This window comes from Rutilus rutilus (assembly GCF_951802725.1).
Source record: "Rutilus rutilus genome assembly, chromosome: 10".
Taxonomy (NCBI): Eukaryota; Metazoa; Chordata; class Actinopteri; order Cypriniformes; family Leuciscidae; genus Rutilus; species Rutilus rutilus.
Window position 1 is genome coordinate 7,505,989 of NC_140215.1, and position 20,217 is coordinate 7,526,205.

Consider the following 20,217-nt stretch of genomic DNA (forward strand, 5'->3'; position numbering starts at 1 on the left):
TGCAGCGATCACTTTGTCGCATCCAGTGTAGACACGGTGTTAGTTCACTTCTGGATCAACTGTTAGTGGTCTATGTTTGTTTAAACATCCTTAAGCAGTGACTCTTTCTATTCCTAGCGCGTGGGCAAAAATGACAAAAAGCATTGCAGGCAAGTTGGTCATATTTGCTCACTCTATTCAACACGAGATCTGCTGCTTCAGTTTTATTATCTGCCTTTTGTTCTTGTTACCTTGATATTAAAAAATGTTGCATTATCATATGTTCAGCTTATCATATCAGTTAATGGCAGTTTAATTAGTGATTTTTTTTTTTCTTTATCAAAGTATGCAGCCCTTGTATGCAGTAAATCCCATTCTGAAAGTCGCCAGTGTGTTTGAGGGAAAGTCTGCAGACGTGTCGACCCCTCACGCATTGATTCTAGCCCCAGATCCAACCCCCAAAATGAGGGAGCAAAATCGATTTGTGCTTTTATCTCCCCAAACCCAGACTGCTGTGGTGATTGCAATGAAGGGAGACGGAGAGAGAGAGGCTGATGGGATCTGAAATAGAAAGAAATTCAGTCTGAATTTGGGGCTTGTTTAACCACTGCTGTTTTATTGTGCCACTCAAAACCTTCTTCTTTCTTTTCACTTTCTCCCTCTGTCTCTTTCACTTTCTTGTCACTCTTCTCACTCTCTGCTATGCACTGTCCTGCCCTGATTCAAAGTGACAGTGCTCTTTAAAGCGGTTACTGGAGGCTAAGGCTTGGGTCAGTGTGACACGAGGGTGGTGTGCCATTTAGAATTAAATTACAATGTCTTTTAAATGTCAGTTCAATTCTTAAATTCAATTTCATTTTAGATACCAAACAGGATGCAGTATTTAAATGTTATACATAACAAAAGGCACTTCCTTAATGCCATCATCCTACAGAAAGTAAATATATAGTTATATAATATTGAATTGGAAGTCAGTAAATTCTTCTTCCTGTCATTGCAGCCTGGAGTACTTCCTGTGTGGTGTTGCTAATTCAATTCAAATTCCAGCTTTTGAGTTGAATTCTCACATATCTGTCTGCAGTTGACCGCACTGTTTTTTATGGCCCAGCACCCATTGGATTGCTCCAAAAATAAACAAATAAACACGGCAGAAGCTGTCATAATTACTGCTTGACTGTTGGTGCAAATCAAGGGGTTCTCCAGGCTGCAATCACGCCACCGCAAAATTAGCGTAATTATACCGTCTCCCTACAAGGCCATCAAATGAATTATTTTCTCCTAATGAAGCTAATCACTGTAGTCTCTGTTGAGCTTCCCAGGAACTGCATAGGCTAATGATAGTTAGTGGTGCACATGATTTGCGTGTATTTTCGGAGGTATCACTTGATCAGCGCTGTTGTTTATATCTTATACTGATCTCACCTCTTCTACCTCTTGTCATGCTGACTCCCCTCCAATTAACATCTAAGGTTCTCAGCTGGGTCATTCCTACTATGCAGTACATTTTCATGTGCCCATCTCATTAAAAAAATTTTTTTTTTTTTTTAATCATAGTAGTTTTCTTTCATCCAAATATCACAATTAAGTAAATCTAGATGTAAATTGTAATCAATTTCACCAGTTTGGTTTGAGCGTATATTACCATTTTTCCATAAGTGAATAAAACATTTACCTAACCCTAACATTCTAATTGAAATATTTCAAACAAAGCATATTTGTAATGTTGTTTTAATTGATAACCAAATTATAAAATTCACTTTACATCCTGTTAGTCTTTTGTAATGTCCATTTACTTAACAAAAGCCACTTCCGTAAAGACTTCATTCTCCAGGGAGTGATGATATTTTGGAGGGAAAACAACAGCACAAGCTTCAGTGAGTATTAACAATGGCCATGTCACTGCAGTTAAATTTGATTGTCAGTTCACTTTTTAGTGCTTAATTCCTTTCTATACACACACAGTTCAGTAATTCTCGAGAGTGACATCCGCATTCTACAACTGAATTAACTGCAACCTAAAAATGCAAGTAGTGACAACCGCATTTACAAAAAATTATACACAGTGTTTACGGAACCAAACTAAACAATTAGATGTTAATGGCATATTTAAACACACATCAGAGATGTGTCTCTCTTATGTGTGCGGTGCAAGAAAACCACAAGTGGTCAGAGCGTTGACTCATTTGTGTTGCCAGATCTTGCAAGAACAAGCCCACAATAAACCGAGAGAAATCAAAATGCTTTATACTGAGAACAAGACCAAAATATCGCGACCCGCACCTGCCCACTTTAATATCCCCATAAACTTGATCGCTTTTTGAACCACACCTAAACAACAAGCCCAAAAACGCTTATAACAAGTGGAAATGGCAAAACTTCAAAAGCACCCTCTGCGAAGCAGCCTTAAAAACAGAAACAAAACATGACGCCTCTGTAAACGGTGGTTTAGTTAAAATTGCAGAACAAAACGAGTCTTTAGTCACTGTATATTACTTTTGGCAAAAATAGTGGATACCAAACATGTGAGATGCCAGAGTTAGCTACGGTTAGCTACCATGCTGTCAATCATCATAATTTTGGGAGTACACACACGGAACAATAATTTAAGGGATTCACTCCTGTATTTAAATGCAGTTGTCACTCCAGAAACTATTTTGTGAGATTAATAGTTTTATCTAAAACATTTTATCCTGTTTGATAAAATCACAGAAATTGGTATGTCATCCTTTTGAAAGTTACAAAATATCAAAATGAGTCCTTCCGTTTTTTTCCCAACTTTAGCTCTTTATGTATTTTTTAGGAATCATGTTTATTTTCTTGACATTGAGTAAAATCAGTGTTATGCTTCTCAGCCTCATCTTTTCAACAAGGCATTGTCATGATAGAAACACGGAAGCAAATGCAAGTAACTCTTTTCTCTTTATTGTAAACAAGTTGATGATAGATAATGTCCAGGGCGAAACAGGATAGTGGCGCAGGGACTTCGATGGTCAGACGTGCCGTGATGAAGGGTGATGACGTGACGTGACAATTCCAGGGTGAACATCCACGGGGACACGAACAGGAACGAGGAGACACCGAGACTGGAACAAGACGAGATCACACACCGGGAACCACATACAACGATCTGACAAAGGAGACGAGAATTGAGTGAGCATATATAGGTGCTGAGATGAGCTGCAGCTGGTGACGGAGTGATGAACTTGATTGTTGATGAGTGCTGATCAGCCGACACGCCCACACAATCAGCACGCAACATACAACAACAGAAACACGAGACAAGAAAGAGGCATAGGATTTATGAACCGTGACAGTACCCCCTCCCCTAGGAACGCCTCCTGGCGTTCCCAGGCTCCCTTACCTGCCGATTGTAATCATCGATAAGGGAGTGATCCAGGATGTCTCTAGCCGGTACCCAACTCCTCTCCTCCGGACCGTAACCTTCCCAGTCCACCAAGTACTGAAATCCGCGTCCCCTCCGCCTTGAGTCCAGAACACGACTGACCGAATAAGTAGGTTCCCCATCTACGAGTCGCGGCGGGGGGGGAACCGGGACTGGCGGATTAATACGAGCAAAAAAAACGGGCTTAATTTTGGACACATGAAAGACGGGATGAATCCTCCTGTACACTGGGGGAAGATTGAGGCGGACTGTCACCGGACTAATGATTTTAGTGACAGAGAATGGGCCAATAAATTTAGGAGCAAGCTTATTAGAAACGGAGCGGAGAGGAATGTCCTTGGTAGAAAGCCACACTTTAGAACCGACGACATACACGGGAGGCTTACGCCGGTGGCGATCGGCTTTGGCCTTAGTGCGCGCCCCCACTTGGAGTAGAGTCTCACGGGCTCTAGTCCAAGTGCGGCGACACCTCTGGACGAAGGCGTGGGCAGAGGGGATCGCGACTTCGGATTCCAGACTAGGAAAAATAGGTGGCTGGTACCCTAAACTACATTCAAACGGTGATAGGCCCGTGGATGACACTGGCAACGTGTTGTGGGCGTACTCCACCATAGACAGTTGCTGACTCCAAGAGGAAGGATTCTTGGACACTAAACATCGCAACGTTCTCTCCAAATCCTGGTTGGCTCGCTCAGTCTGGCCATTGCTCTGGGGATGAAACCCAGAGGACAGACTGACAGTCGCACCCAGACATTTACAAAACTCTCGCCAAAATTTGGACACAAATTGGGGTCCTCTGTCAGAAACCACGTCTATCGGGAGGCCATGTAGCCGAAAGACGTGATTAACGACAATCAACGCTGTCTCCTTGGCTGAGGGTAATTTGGGCAAGGGAATGAAATGGGCCGCCTTCGAGAACCGGTCCACCACGGTCAAAACTACCGTGTGACCCTGGGAGGGTGGGAGGGCGGTGACAAAATCTAGAGCGATATGGGACCAGGGTCTCGAAGGCACCGGCAGCGGTTGAAGTAACCCATCTGGAGGGCGATTGGAAGTCTTACCTGTGGCACAAACTGAGCAAGCCAAGACAAAATTGTGAACGTCACGAGCCATGAGAGGCCACCAGAATCGTTGCTTGACCAAAAATTTAGTGCGATTAACTCCTGGATGGCAAGCCACATTGGAACAATGTCCCCACTGAATCACGCTGGACCGTAAACCCTCAGGCACAAATAAACGATTCGGTGGACAACGAGTCGGAGGCGTTACCCCTTCTAAGGCCTTCTTGACCTTCGATTCGATCTCCCATGTGAGTGTAGAGACGAATAGAGACTCTGGTAAAATGCACTCGGGAGTAGACGGGCGTTCGGAACGGTCAAAAATACGCGATAAAGAATCGGGTTTGATGTTTTTGGAACCCGGGCGGTACGAGAGAGTAAAATCAAAACGACCGAAAAAAAGAGCCCACCGAGCCTGCCTGGAGTTTAGTCTTTTAGCTGTCCGAATATATTCCAAGTTCTTGTGATCGGTCCAGACGATAAAAGGTACCCCCGACCCTTCTAACCAGTGGCGCCATTCCTCCAATGCTAACTTGACTGCCAATAACTCTCTGTTGCCAATGTCATAATTGCGCTCCGCAGGGGATAAACGATGAGACAAAAACGCGCAAGGATGCATCTTATCGTCTGAGGAAGAACGCTGGGATAACACTGCACCTACCCCCACCTCTGACGCATCGACCTCCACCACGAACTGACGTGATGGATCAGGGGTTATCAGAATGGGGGCTGAAACGAAGCAACCCTTTAGTTTGGCAAACGCAGCCTCGGCTGCGTCTGACCACCTGAACGTCGTTCTGGGGGAGGTCAAGGCGGTCAGAGGTGCGGCTAGTTGGCTGAAATTGCGAATGAAACGCCGGTAGAAATTGGCGAACCCCAGAAACCTCTGTAGGGCCTTACGGGAATCTGGACTTGGCCATTCTACCACAGCCTTAATCTTCTCAGGATCCATGCGCATTCCCTCAACCGACACGATGTAACCTAAGAAAGGAACAGACTGTGCATGAAAATCGCATTTCTCCGCCTTGACAAAAAGCCCATTCTCTAGCAATCTCTGGAGCACTTGTCGGACGTGTTGCACATGTTCCTGGAGAGACGAAGAAAAAATCAATATGTCATCCAGGTAGACATATATGAACTGATCGACCATGTCTCGCAACACGTCGTTGACAAGTGCTTGGAAGACCGCTGGGGAGTTGGACAGCCCGAAGGGCATGACCAAGTATTCAAAGTGCCCCCTGGGGGTGTTAAAAGCGGTCTTCCATTCATCCCCCTCCCTGATGCGGACCAAATGATAAGCATTACGTAAATCCAATTTTGTGAAGATGGACGCTCCCTGCAACCTCTCGAAGGCTGAAGACATCAACGGCAAAGGATAAGTATTCTTTACCGTGATGCTGTTCAGCCCCCGGTAGTCAATACAAGGTCGCAGAGACCCGTCCTTCTTCCCCACAAAAAAGAACCCCGCCCCCGCTGGAGAAGAGGAAGGACGGATGAACCCTGTTGTTAGAGAATCAGAAATATATTTCTCCATGGCCTCCCTCTCTGGAACAGAGAGTGAATATAACTTGCCCTTGGGCGGAGACGTACCTGGCAGTAAATCTATGGCACAGTCATAGGGACGATGCGGGGGAAGAGAAGCAGCCCGAGACTTACTGAACACCTCCTTCAGGTCCAGGTACTCCGCGGGCACGTTAGATAAATCCACTGCCTCCTCCTGAAACACAGGGACAGAAACAGACGGACAAGCAGACACAAGACAAGACTTATGACAAAAACTGCTCCACGCAGACACAGAATTGGTTAGCCAGTCCACTCTAGGATTGTGACGGGTGAGCCAGGGGTGACCAAGGACGATGGGTGCGAGGGGAGTGTCCAGAATGTAAAAGGAGATGATTTCTGTGTGATTTCCTGAAGTGATGAGAGTGATGTCTTCGGTGATGAGTGAGATGGTGGGAAGTTCCTGGCCGTTAAGAGCGTGTACTGAGATCTTGTGTGTGAGGGGTCTGAGGGGAACTTGGAGTTTGCGTGCAAATGAATGGTCCATGAAATTCCCTTCTGCCCCAGAATCCAGCAGTGCTCGACAGTCGTGAAGGTGAGTTGACCATCTCAGTCTTACCGGAAGGAGAGTAGATGTGGATGAGGACTTCTCGGCGGAGATCCCACCCGATAGTAGCCTCATACTTACTATCGGGCTGGGCCTTTTAACGGGCAGTTATAGGCGAAGTGACCCGTTCCTCCACAGTACATGCAGAGGCCCTGGGATCTCCGCCTCTCCTTCTCCTCCCGGGAAAGCCGGGCTCGACCCACCTGCATGGGCTCGTGATCGCAGACAGGGCTGACCGCGTCCCCGCCTCCGAATCGTTGGCCCTCGAACCCTCCTGTGGGGCGACTGGGCAAAGTGCGTCGATACATTCGTGATAACCGTGCGTCCACTCTTAATGCCAACGCAATCAGGTCGTTGAGAGAAGCTGGCAGGTCCATGGCATAAATCTCCTTCTGGACGCGGTCAGCCAGCCCATGCAGGAACATATCCCACTGCGCCTCCTCGTTCCATCGGCTCTCCGCCGCTAGAGTCCGAAACTCGATGGAGAAGTCTGAAACGGATCTCTCTCCCTGTCGCAAATCGGCCAGCATCCTTGCTGCCTCACGTCCAGCGACGGCCCGGTCGAAAACTCGTTTCATTTCGGCGGAGAGCTCCTGGAACGAGGCACAGCATGGATCTTGATTCTCCCACACCGCTGTTCCCCAGAGTGCCGCCCTCCCAGTCAGCAGCGTCAGCACAAAGGCGACCTTGGTTTGCTCGTTGTTGAATGTTCTGGGCTGAAGAGAGAAGTGCATGGAGCATCGTGTTAAGAAAGCTCGACAGAAGTTGGGTTCACCTGCATAGGACTCAGGAACTGGTAGGCGGGGCTCCGACTGGGAGGGATTCTCTGGTGGTGGTGGGGGAACCGGCGGTGTGGGGGGCGCAGCGGGACCTCGCAGATGTTGAAGCTGTTGGGTGAGCCCGGACACCTGCGCCACTAGAGCCTGAACAGCGCGAGCTGTATCGCTGAGGTTCTTCTCCTGGGAGTCCATTCGAAGTATACTGCTGTTCACGAATTCCTCCAGCGATCTGGTGGAGCTACTCGCTGCTTCCATCGATGGGTCAGATCGTTCTGTCATGATAGAAACACGGAAGCAAATGCAAGTAACTCTTTTCTCTTTATTGTAAACAAGTTGATGATAGATAATGTCCAGGGCGAAACAGGATAGTGGCGCAGGGACTTCGATGGTCAGACGTGCCGTGATGAAGGGTGATGACGTGACGTGACAATTCCAGGGTGAACATCCACGGGGACACGAACAGGAACGAGGAGACACCGAGACTGGAACAAGACGAGATCACACACCGGGAACCACATACAACGATCTGACAAAGGAGACGAGAATTGAGTGAGCATATATAGGTGCTGAGATGAGCTGCAGCTGGTGACGGAGTGATGAACTTGATTGTTGATGAGTGCTGATCAGCCGACACGCCCACACAATCAGCACGCAACATACAACAACAGAAACACGAGACAAGAAAGAGGCATAGGATTTATGAACCGTGACAGGCATATTTCTGAATGTTTAGTATATATTTTTTTAGAAACATTTCTTTCAATACTAGCATAAATATTTGTATTATTATTTTAAGTTACAGAGTTTTGAAAGTACTGTATAACCTCAACGAAGAGAGTTAGAGAAAAGAGAACTAGCATTGTGTCATACTAACAAAGAGTTGTGTGTGTGTGTGTGCCCTGACATATGCCTCTCCTGGCACACCGTCAGAGCCGACTGTTTGTGGAACATTATGAGCAGGTGTCCTTATGTATAATTAGTGCTTCCTCCACTCCACATGCAGAGAAGCCTGCAAGTCCTCCCAAGCTGCTATTAACACAAGGCCACCTTCTTACTGAACACGATATCTTTAAAAAAACACACACATTCTGCCTTTTGGAAGTGATAACAATATGATTTACACTAGAGATGGGAATCATGGCAAATTTAATAATTTTAATTCCAAATATACTCAATGGATCCATTAACTATTTGTCTTCAATAACATGTCTTCTTTTAGACTTGTGGTGAAAAAAAGTCCGAAATACACATTTAGGTCTTTATTTTATTACACTTTGTCTGTTTGCGTCTGTAGATTTCTCATAAATTCAACAAAAGTTGGCGTTCTTAATCAACGTGCTGCTCCGCGATCGCTGCCGTCTCTCTCTTGTGTACAATCCTGTCGGATCCAAATATGGTCATTTACTTTTTATCAGCAACCAATCGTGAAAGTAAAAGGGCTGAATGCGCAATCTCATTGGCTGATGATAAATCTTTAAAGCCCGTTTTCTCAAAATGACTTTTCTCTCATACTCCAAGTCCGAAATCTCCACTTCAGTAGCACCTATATACACCAAACTTTCCAGTCTTGTACCTAGTTATATTATGAAGACATTTACAGAGGGATTTGTTAATATATTATTCCTAGCCTGATTTATATAACATTTTATTCCAAAAAACATGGCAAAAATCTTTTTTTTAAGGCTATTGACAGTATTTTCTGATTTACAGGATAACAAAAGTAGATATCCATAAATCCCTCTGTAATTTTTTTCCCATCTAATATGTGAACACAATGAAAAAATAATTTTTAACCTGGCTTTATCCAATACTGCAAATATATGCATATATATAAATATATAGCGCATATTTAATTAGATATAGCCTAATTTGCATATTTAAACATTAAATTACAGAAAACTTGTAATACATTTTTTTCTCATCTTAATGTAGGTAATCAACTGGGAAAGTTTCATGGTGATATCTGCTAGCTAAAAATGTTACCCTATTCACTATTACCCTATTCAATTTTGTTTACTACACTTCTGTTCAAATATTCGTGGTTAGTGAGATTTTTAAAGATTAATAGTTTTATTCAGCTTAAATCCTATTGTCAGGATTCTGTCACTTCGGTCTGTTTATTCCTGGTTTGGTGACGGAGCTCTGAGACTCCTTTTGTCATGTCTTGTCATGGTGAGCGTGCTCTCATGCCTATTGTCTAACCTCACCCTTCTTGTTATCTGATTATTGGTTAATTTGCCCCACCTGACCTTCCTCTTTAACTGCATATTTTGATGTAAGTTAAAGGGATGGTTCAGAGTAAAATCAACCTAGGGTCCTTTGCACCATGACCTTGAGCCAAACACCCAGAAGCCTTTTTTTCCCTTGGTCGAACATTATTAAAGTTAGAGCTTATTTAGAGATATCAGCCGTATGGCTTAGTGCAGGCGCTAATGGATCCTAGGCTCTATCTCGTAAATTACCCCACTAATAATGCCCGGAATGGGACCAAACTTCTACAGTAGTACAAATAGGTTCTGTGCTCATAAAACGAGGCATTGGAAAGTTTGTAAGTACATCAGGAGTTTATTTAAATAACACTTGCCTGATGACTAATGCTACTGCTAACCCGCAAGTCCTGGCAGAAAGCGATGCATAAGGATGTAGTGTAACGACGCCCAGTTCCAGGAATGCACTAATATTTTGTTGGTAGTACCAGTTTGCGACAATTATTAGTTAACACAAAGTTGTCAACACTGTTTCTGCCAGGACTAACTTTAATAATGTTCGACCAAGGGAAAAAAGGCTTCTGGGGGGGGTGTTTGGCTCAAGGTCATGGTGCAAAGGACCCTAGGCTGATTTTACTCCGAACCATCCCTTTAAGTAATGTAAAAACACGTTGTCTGCTGTGACTTAAATGTAAATTGTTTTGATCAGTTTTTTTAACTGACCCGGCTCATAGGAGCCATATTCATTTACAAATCAAACTGCATTTTTTGTGTACAGATGTACAGATGTGATGTATTAGCGATTTGTTTTTTTCAATGTTTTATTGTACCACATTGGCAGAATAAACGTTTAAGAAACGTTAACAGACCCCATTGTCACCAAAATCATACAGTTTGGCTTTTGAAACCCGATTCTGAGTTAATGAACACAAATGATAACAACAGAAAGTGGAAATGGACTAATTTGCCTCATGATTTGTGAAATATATTGAAAATAAATCTCTGCGATGGAGGCAGTTGAGGCAACATTGGATAAAGAGGAGTTAGTCATCAGTGTGATTGTGTTTATGTGCTTGAGAAGACTGCGCCCGACGAAGGATCCCAGTGTGATTACAGCGAGTGCATAGTCACGGCTCTCTCTCTCTATGACTGAAATCAATGCTGCCAGAGTCACAACAGACTGAGGCCGGTTTGTGCTCAGCCAGGTGTTCTCAGCCATGAAGAGAATCACCACATTATCCATCTGCTGTGCTTTCTGTTCTTCAGAGACAGTCTCCAGCCTTGGCAAGGTCACAGTTATCGGCTCACTTTAAGATATTCTTGCTATTACAGAGCTACAGATGTCATTGAGGGAGCTCATAAATAGGTTTACAGACAGTGGAAGAGAAACAAGGAAAGGAAGAAGAGAGAATGTTTTTTCTATCAATATTTTGATATCAAATTTCATGTTTGTTTACTTGATAGATTTTTAATTATATCAGAATGACAGAGAAGTGTAAATTTAAATTGATTCGACAGTGACTGACTGGGGTCTCTTCCACTCAAGCTAATGTGATCAACAATGCTTGATTGACAGGTAGCTTTCATAAGATTGGGCTCTGCCCACACATTGTGATATCATTGTTTATTTTTGTATAGGAGGTAAACTGTTACTGATTGAGACAGTCATGTTGATATGGGCAATTTCAAATGATTTAAAGGGTGCTCATGTGTCTTTGCAGCCTCTGGATGTAGTCTCAGCCTCAGGCATCATGCCTGCAGACCATTGGCTGAACGTCTAATGCGAATGGCACACAAAACTGGAAACTCTTCAGGTGTTTCAAAGTCGTCATCTGATTGGTTTAATTTTACAGGTTTTCTGGGAGATGTGTGCGTTGTGTTCTTTAACGGTCCACCTGGAAACAAATCCGTTGTAGAAGAAAGCGGTCATGTTTATATCTGTGACAATGAGCGTTTATCAGGATCAACTAAACGTTGGATTTCCAAAAGTATGTGACGTTGTGGGGACATCGACTTTACATTTTTACGCCCCTAAATATGATGCTGAACAAAGCAAACTGTGATTGGATCTTTAAATGTCAGTCTGATGGCCTCTGGGCGGTCCATTTCCAATGAAGGCAAAGTGAAAGTTACCCATACTCAGAATTTGTCCTCTGCATTTAACCTATCAAAGTTAGTGCACACACATTAGGAGCAGTGAGTAGTGAACACACACACACACGCACACGCCCTGGAGCAGTGGGCAGACATTTTTGATGTGGCGCCCAGGGGAGCGATTGGGGGTTAAGTGCCTTGCTCAAGGGCACCTTAGTCATTTCCTGTCAGTATTGAGAATCAAACCCACAACCTTTAGGTTACCAGTCTGACTCTCCAACCATTAGGCCATGACTGCCCCCAAACCAAAATGTGTTAAATATTGACAGATCAAATATAAGAAAACAACCTTTACATTTGAATTTGCTTATTTTTTGAATTTGTAAAGATGAAAAAAAGAATGTTTTTTAATGAAATGGTCATGTTCATTTGATGCATTGAATTGAATGAAACAAACTTATTAAGTAAAAAGCAATTCAGTTTACAGTTCTGATGGTTTAGCATTTATTTACATTAATTAATCTCTGAGCAATGTCAGTGCAGACTAATTAATATTCATGAGCTCTTTTTTTTGCCACATAGGGACGTTGCAACCCATCCGTCTTCAGTTTCCCCCCTCTGTAGAACTTGTTCCAACACCGCAGGCTGAGCTGCGTCCCATACACCAGATTTTGATTACACATCAGGACGCTCCAGCCACATGCTGTGGAAGAGCACAGCAACCCCACCAGCTGTATCTTCTCTCCTGACCCCTCCATCTCCCACAGTCATTATATCTTTAGCCTGTAACTTCCCTGCACTGATAGCAGTTGTGCTTGCTGTGGTGGGAGAGCGAGATTTTAATTACAGATTACTGCTGTTCAGCATCATGCACAACAGGTAGCGTGTCAGAGAACTGACAGACTGCAACTGTGGACTTTGGATTCTTTAAAAAAAAATGACATGGGGAGGTTTCTGTACTGTGGTTTGTAGAGTTAGCAGCGGAGCGGTGAGGAACTGCATTAGTGACCCGCAGAGGGCATGAATGGATGGCTGCTAGTCCACTGTACCATCCCCTAATCAAATAGAGAGCACTATACTCTTATCCAAGGAGAAAATGGCATCAGCAAAATGCACCCAAGTCTGCTTGAAATGGTAGTCTGGGGTCCTATTTATGTGAACTCACAATTACTGCAAAAGCAACCTCTCCTGACTCACAGAGGTGAACTTCTACTGATGACATCATTTGCATGTTTCCGGTCATACAAAGGGGTCAAGGTTTTGTCAGTTTTTTCATGTCACATAAACAATATAAAAGTTATATAAAATATATATTTTAAATGTAGTAATAAATTAATTTATCAATATATACATGTATGTGTTCAATTATATACATTGAAATAATTGTAATTAAATTGAATAATCATATGAAAAAAAGGGTATTTACTCAAATGTGTATGTATGTTAATATTTTAATGACAGCAAATAAGTTTCTGAATAAGATTCTAAATAACTTTCTGGAAAAAAAAATGCAGATATTGATTTCTATACATTGGCAAAGCTGTCAATGCTGGAAACTAGTAGCACAGGCACTTGTAGTCCTCCAGTGATTCAGTGATTTCATTGCTCTCATGGTAAACGGGGCTTGAGACATTGAGCTAAACATCTAGCTAGTTAAGGCGGAATTCAAAACATCCATAAAGTCAAGGCTTTGGGTGCAATCCATCCGACTCGAAGGGTGACTGTCATAAATTCTTAATGGACCGAGTTCATACGAACTCTTATCAGGAGTGAACAGAATTGGCTGTGTAGAGTTGACTCCTGTTTACCCAAGCTCATCAGTTATTCAGAGCTAATCAGCCTGAGATGCGAGGATCAGCAGGCAGGCAGGGTGACAGTGAGCGAGCGAGCGTGCGTGTGTGTGTTTTTGAGAGATGGAGAGAGAGAGAGAGAGAGAGAGAGAGGTGTTGCCGTGAGGACAGACCTCCAGTGCATCGATGCCGGAGCGCAAGCCACACCACATCTCTGTCCGTCTCTCTCTCCACTGGACTCCTCTCTCAGTTGTGATTTCACACAAAAAAGTGCGTTATGGACACACTCCATTTGCTCCAGGTAAAATATGCCAGAATTGTGTCTCAAGTTGAATAGTTATTTTTTTGCTTTTGTCTGTATTTTAAGTGAGCTATGAAATGCCTTCCTGCTAAGAGAGACGGCTGTAGTGAGTGTGTGAAATGGTTAAATTACTTGGAGGCAAACTCAGAAGTCAGCTCTCTCGTGCCAGGGTTTCATGCATGGCTTCGAGAAGTCGTGAAACACTGTGCGTAATCCTATTGGATGCTGCACAGCACATTTTTTAGAGCTTGTTAAATTTTGTCCGTTTATTTTCTTGTCTCATTAAATTCTCAGATCCATGAGCATAGATTTGGGACAGAATGGGAACGTGTCCCTACCATAGTTAGAAACTACTGAATAATCCTTACCAGTATTTCTGATCATTTCTGCTTTTAAGCATTGAATGTTTTTAGGCATATTTTTATTTGTTGAATAAGAGTATTTTATGTATAAATTAAATGAACATGGACTCTATTTGCTTTTACAGTCGTTATTCACAGAAAATGTATTTATTATGTGGCAGTATATACACATTTATAATGCTTATAATGTTTCCGTTTCAAATAAATGTTGTATTCTTTCTATTCATCAAAGAATCCTGATGTATCAGTTTCCACAAAAATATTACGCAGCACTACAGGTTTCAACATTGATAATAATAAGAAATGTTTTTTTGAGCACCAAATCAGCTCCCTTTTTGACTTAAAATAATCTAGAAAATCTGAATAATAATTGTTGCAGAATTCTGAACACATTAACAATTTATTATTGATTCAGGTTATATAGGCTAGAGTATGGAAGCTTGTTTCCGCCACAGAATAAAACATTTTAAAAGATAATTGCGACTTTTTATCTCAGAATTGCGAGATATAAAGTCAGAATTGCGTGAAATAAAGTCGCAATTGCGTGTTATAAAGTCAGAATTGCGAGATATAAAGTCAGAATTCTCACTTTTTTTATCGCAATTCTGACTTTATAACACATAATTCTGACATCTTTTCTGATGCAAAAAGACAGACCTCAGAATAGGTCTTTTTTTTATCTCAGAATAGTTTATATCTCACAATTCTGACTTTATAACACGCAATTGACCTTTCGCCCGAGCCCCGCCCCCCTTAGTTACTGTTGCTACGTCCGACAAACAAATGGTCAAACACGACCAGCGCGACAGATTGCCATGACGGGAAGAGGTATACCCGTGCGTGTCAGTGACCATTTTTGGAGCAATACCTCCACGATATCCTCCAGATCGAGGCAAAGGGGGTTACAGTATGCAGTGGAGGGATATATTCAAAATATAAAAATACGCAATGAAGGAGACACGACTACTATCTAACTTACGTCTCTATCGAGACTGCTTACCGGTGTTCATACACATCATTTGTGATATGACAAAGAACAAGAAAACAAGTGTTTAAAAGCATTGAAAGACACTCTGTTGTGTTTTTGTGTGAAAGAAAAAACTCTGAAAATAAAAGTGCTGTCAGCAATAATTTCTTATGTGTGTTTTTTCGCATAACACACTGACTAAAATTTTAAATGCTGCAAAACACATGGGAGTTATATTCTCGATGCTGTAGTTTATCTGATCAGTCACAGTATATCATTAATCAAGCTTAATTTGACTTTTCAACTACAATTAGGCAGGGTGAACTGAAAGCTTTTACAATCTTTTAGCTATAACTTATATCATTGACAAAAGTACGTGGTGCATTTTCTTCCAAAAATTATTTTCTTTCTCAAATTCATCAAGTTGACAACGCACAATAAACGAAATCACACAATAACTGTTTAACCAGACATAGCCTTAATTTGCATCTAAATAACTTTCATTGCTTGTCTTTCATAATGCACTTACCATAATATTTATTAGGGGGACAACAGATCACAAAACTCGCGGTTGAGACCATAATATTTATTAGTGGGGCAACGGATCATAAAACTCGCGGTTCAGACAATATTATGTTTTTTGAGTAACAGATAGGATAGTTTTTCAGATCAGAAAAACAAAACAAAAAAAAAACCTTTAAGTAGCCATCGACACCACAGCCAGCAGACGTATTTATGCTTCGTAATGTTCGACACATTTAACTGGGAGTGGGGCCGTCCACACTGTTTTATCCATTGTAGGCATCGTTCACGTTGTGTTTTCGGCTTTGGGAAAGAACACAACTCCTCCAGACAATCTCTCGGGGTATCTAGTGTCCGATTTACAAACGCCGTGGGCGCACCCTTATACTGTCTATGGGTATACGCTTCACCATCTTGCTAATGTTTGTCGGACCTGCTCACATAGTAACGGTTGCTATGATGTGTGATTGGACAATGGCCGTTTTGGGGGAGGGGCTGGCGAAAGGTCAATTGCGACTTTATATCATGCAATTCTGACTTTATATCTCCCAATTGCGACTTTATTTTTCAGAATTGCGACTTTATTTCTCAGAATTGCGACTTTATATCTCGCAATTGCGACTTTATTTCTCAGAATTGCGACTTTATATCTCAGAATTGCGACTTTATTTTTCAGAATTGCGACTTTATTTCTCAGAATTGCGACTTTATATCTCAGAATTGCAACTTTATTTCTCACAATTCTGACTTCATATCTCACAATTCTGAGAAAAAAAGTCACAATTCTGACTTGATATATCGCAATTGTGAGAAAAAAAGTCAGAATTGTGAGATAAAAAGTCGCAATTATTATTATTTATTTATTATTCAGTGGCGGAAACAAGCTTCCATACTAGAGGCCTATGTTTTGGATGAATATTTTGGTGGGGCTTGTTTGGAGGTTTTTATTCAACATACAAGTTACTCAAGACCAAATCTATATCTAAAAAGAACAACTGTTCTGAGCTTGAACAGGCTGTTTTTATGAGAATATGTGTTTGTTTGATTTTAAAACATGCATGCGAATGTTAAAACCAAACCTACTCTAAGCTTTTCGTGTTTTCTTGCAGTAACAAAGTGTATTTGTTGTCATTTTGCTGTCATATAATGAGCATTCAGGACTTAATTGGAGAAAATGAGTGCATATTTGTAAAGGTTTATAAAAGGCTTTTGTTTGCTTGGATTTCAGATTATTTGTTTGATTAAAGGATAACAAGCTGGCATAACTTCAGGAGCTGCAATCGATCAAGGCCACATATGTGCTTGGTTGCTCTCCTGTGCTGATTTGGCAGTGTTCATATTGCTTTCCTGACTTCATTCTCCTTATAATCAGAGTATCTATTTCTATCAGTTTGAGCCCAAGAGGCCAGCAAGGCTGCCATTGATTCTCACCGTTAAACAGCTGTCTTGCCTGCAGCTTGGGATCCTTATTGCTCTCATTTCCACCTAGCGTTCAGGGCCGTGGACACTGACTAATGCAGAGGACACTGTGTGTGTCTGATTCATGTCTCTCTAACTTTCATTCTAATGCTGTTTTCATACTTACTTCATTTTCTTTGTCTCTTTGCAAATGTTTGGTCCAGACGTTCATCGGTGTAAGAGCATTGTGAGTACTAGCAGCAGCTGTGTACCACTGTAACTACGTAATGACAAGAAGATACCAGCTTCACTGTTTTATTCATGTTTTTGTCACTTTGAATTCACCACCAAAACTTTACGTTCTCATACACAAGTGCTCTGCTTTCCGAGCAGAGATGGAAAGTTAAATCTAGTGGCGCTTTTCACAAAATTGACTTGTGACTTATCAACTTAGGCAATTGACTTGGGCTCCTAATTAGAGTCTTTAGGTTTACAAGGAGAATTATTATTTATTTATTTATTTATTTTATTATTACATTTTTGGGGTTGGTAATATTTTGTAATGTTTATAAATGTCTCTTGCACTCACCAAGGCTGCATTTATTTGATCAGAAATACAGTAAAAACTAATTTTGTAAAATATTATTACAATTTAAAATAACTGTAGTCTATTTTAATATTTATATTCTAATTTATTTCTGTGATGGCACATCTGAATTTTTCAGCAGTATTATTGATCAAGAAACATATATATATATATATATATATATATAGATGAATAGAAAAGGTTTATTATTTTTGCATCAGCATTTGTTTGAAATAGATTTCTTTGTAATATTAGAAATGTACTTACTGTCACTTTTGATCAATTTATTGCATACTTGCTGGTTATGAGCAATGTATGATAGTAAGTATGACCAGAAGCATGAAAATATGCAAATTCAACATTATTAATAGCATTCCATATCCACAAATTGGACATATTAGCTTTATATGCCAATTGCAAACTGTATCCCAAACCTACTTTTTAGATTATATTTATACGTTTTATTAAAATAAATCTATATTTGAAGAGTTCAGATGCAAAAGCCTCTAAGTGCCATCTGAAATTTTCTTCTAGAATGATCATTTTTATCAAGCTCGTTTATTTAAAGGGATAGTTCACCCAAAAATGAAAATTCTATCATTGTTTACTCACCCTCAAGTTGTTCCAAACCTGTATGAGTTTCTTTGTTCTGCTGAACACAAAGGAAGATATTTGGAAGAACGTTTGTAATCAACAGATCTCGGTCCCCATTGACTACCATAGTATATTTTTTTCCTACTATGGAAGTCAATGAGGACCGAGATCTGTTGATTACAAACGTTCTTCCAAATATCTTCCTTTGTGTTCAGCAGAACAAAGAAACTCATACAGGTTTGGAACAACTTGAGGGTGAGTAAATGATGACAGAATTTTCATTTTTGGGTGAACTATCCCTTTAAGTTCAGTAATTTCACTTAAATGACAATTAATAGGTAATTTTCATTGCCATTTAAGTGAAATTACTGAACTTAAATATACAAGCTTCATAAAAATGGTCATTCTAGAAGAAAATTTCAGATGGCACTTAGAGGTTTTTGCATCTGAACTCTTCATTTATTTTCACATCAGCCAAACGATTCACACTCTGACGACAAACAGACTCTGGTCCACACCACAATCTCTAGTGTGAAAGCACCCTAAATGTTCCTCTGCTCTTTGTCTTCCAGATGGACCCTGTCCAGAAAGCTGTAATCAACCACACATTTGGAGTCTCCATTCCACCCAAGAAAAAGCTAGTTATTTCTTGCAACATCTGTCAGCTTCGCTTTAATTCAGATGTGAGTACAAAAACTCTCTCTGGTTATTTATGTGTGTGTTTATATGAAGGCGTGTAAATGTTTGTCTTTGGTGTGTGCATGTGCTGCATCTCCTTCTGCATCTCCCTTTTCTCTTAAATATGGACAGAGGAGTTATCATAGCCCAGTCCAGTCCTGCCTGTGTAAAAGTGGTGTATAGTGCTGTGTTTCGCTGTGCACGCTGATAGCTGATTAAAACTAGCCCCAGTACAGCCGTTTAGGGTGCAAGTGGCAGCGCTCTTCATTAATCATACAAAACAAGGTAAGTGCGCTAATGTATGGTAATTTTAGCAGACGTGATGCTGCCAGTTCACTCAGCCAGCTTTTAATGAACACTTCTCAGCCATTTTCGACAAGACGCATACTGGATCATTTAAATCGTTTCATTAAATCAATTGTTATGTTTGCTGTTTTTCAGTGCTCTATCTCATTCACTTCTTTTACCTGTGTTTATTGCACGCTAAGACATTGAGCCCATAATAAACACTGTAATTTAGCACAGAGACTTAAGTACGCCTTTATAATAAATTTTTGATGTTGTTAGTTGTATACACAAAGCCTAAGGGTTTACATAGGGTTGGGAATCAAGAATCTTTCTTATTCAGAACTGAATTGTTATGTAAAAAAAAAAACATAACATCTTGATTTCTGCATCATGAATTATGGCCAAATAAAAACCATGGCAAAATAAATTATGTTTTAACATAATAATAGTTTTGCGTCCATTCCTTTCTCCTTTTTTAACTCAACAAAAAAAACACGCTTTCTTCTTTATTCGTTTTTAGACTGGTGAAAAAATATTCACATACAAACTTATTTTCCTTATATACAATGCTTATTTAATTGACAATCAAATAATTGACATATATATTTTTTTCCATTTTACAAAAATGCAAAATTTGATTTCTGCATTTTATTTGCGTTGACTCGGAGCATTTAGATAATACGGAGCCCAGGAAGTCACCTGTGAAAAAATAAATAAAAAAATTCCGTGGCAATCCTTCCCCCAGTCTGTGCCTGCTGATTCAACCAGGCCGCCTGTTTAGGTGCGGGATGCTTTGCATTGTATTTAAACTTAATTTTTGAATTTTGACTCATATCCAAGGGTTTGTGCGGATAGTGGAGCACTTACTGCATGGCATGGAGGCGCCGGCGCAAACACTTGCATTTTCCTATCAACAGTGGAAACTACTTAAAATACTCTATCATTTCTGGTCATACAGAAAAGAATAATCATTCGCAACTACTTTTATTTGTGTAAACGTTGTGCTTTTGTAAAATAAAATAAAACAATCAGGCGCGCTTTCATGATCTCCGTGAACTGGAGCGCGTCTCAAAAATGAACTGAAACAAAATGTAGCCTACCAAT

The 20,217-nt window shown here is 41.0% G+C and overlaps 1 protein-coding gene across 6 annotated transcripts in view; it reads left to right on the forward strand.

Moving 5' to 3' along the window:
* Positions 1-20,217, forward strand: part of znf385b (zinc finger protein 385B) — a 138,851-nt gene that overhangs the window by 98,568 nt on the left and 20,066 nt on the right. For all 6 annotated transcript variants that reach the window (XM_084420919.1, XM_084420917.1, XM_084420916.1 and 3 more), the window contains one exon: positions 18,720-18,830. In XM_084420919.1, the coding sequence (XP_084277045.1) occupies positions 18,720-18,830 (111 nt within the window). The remainder of the gene's footprint in view (positions 1-18,719; positions 18,831-20,217) is intronic.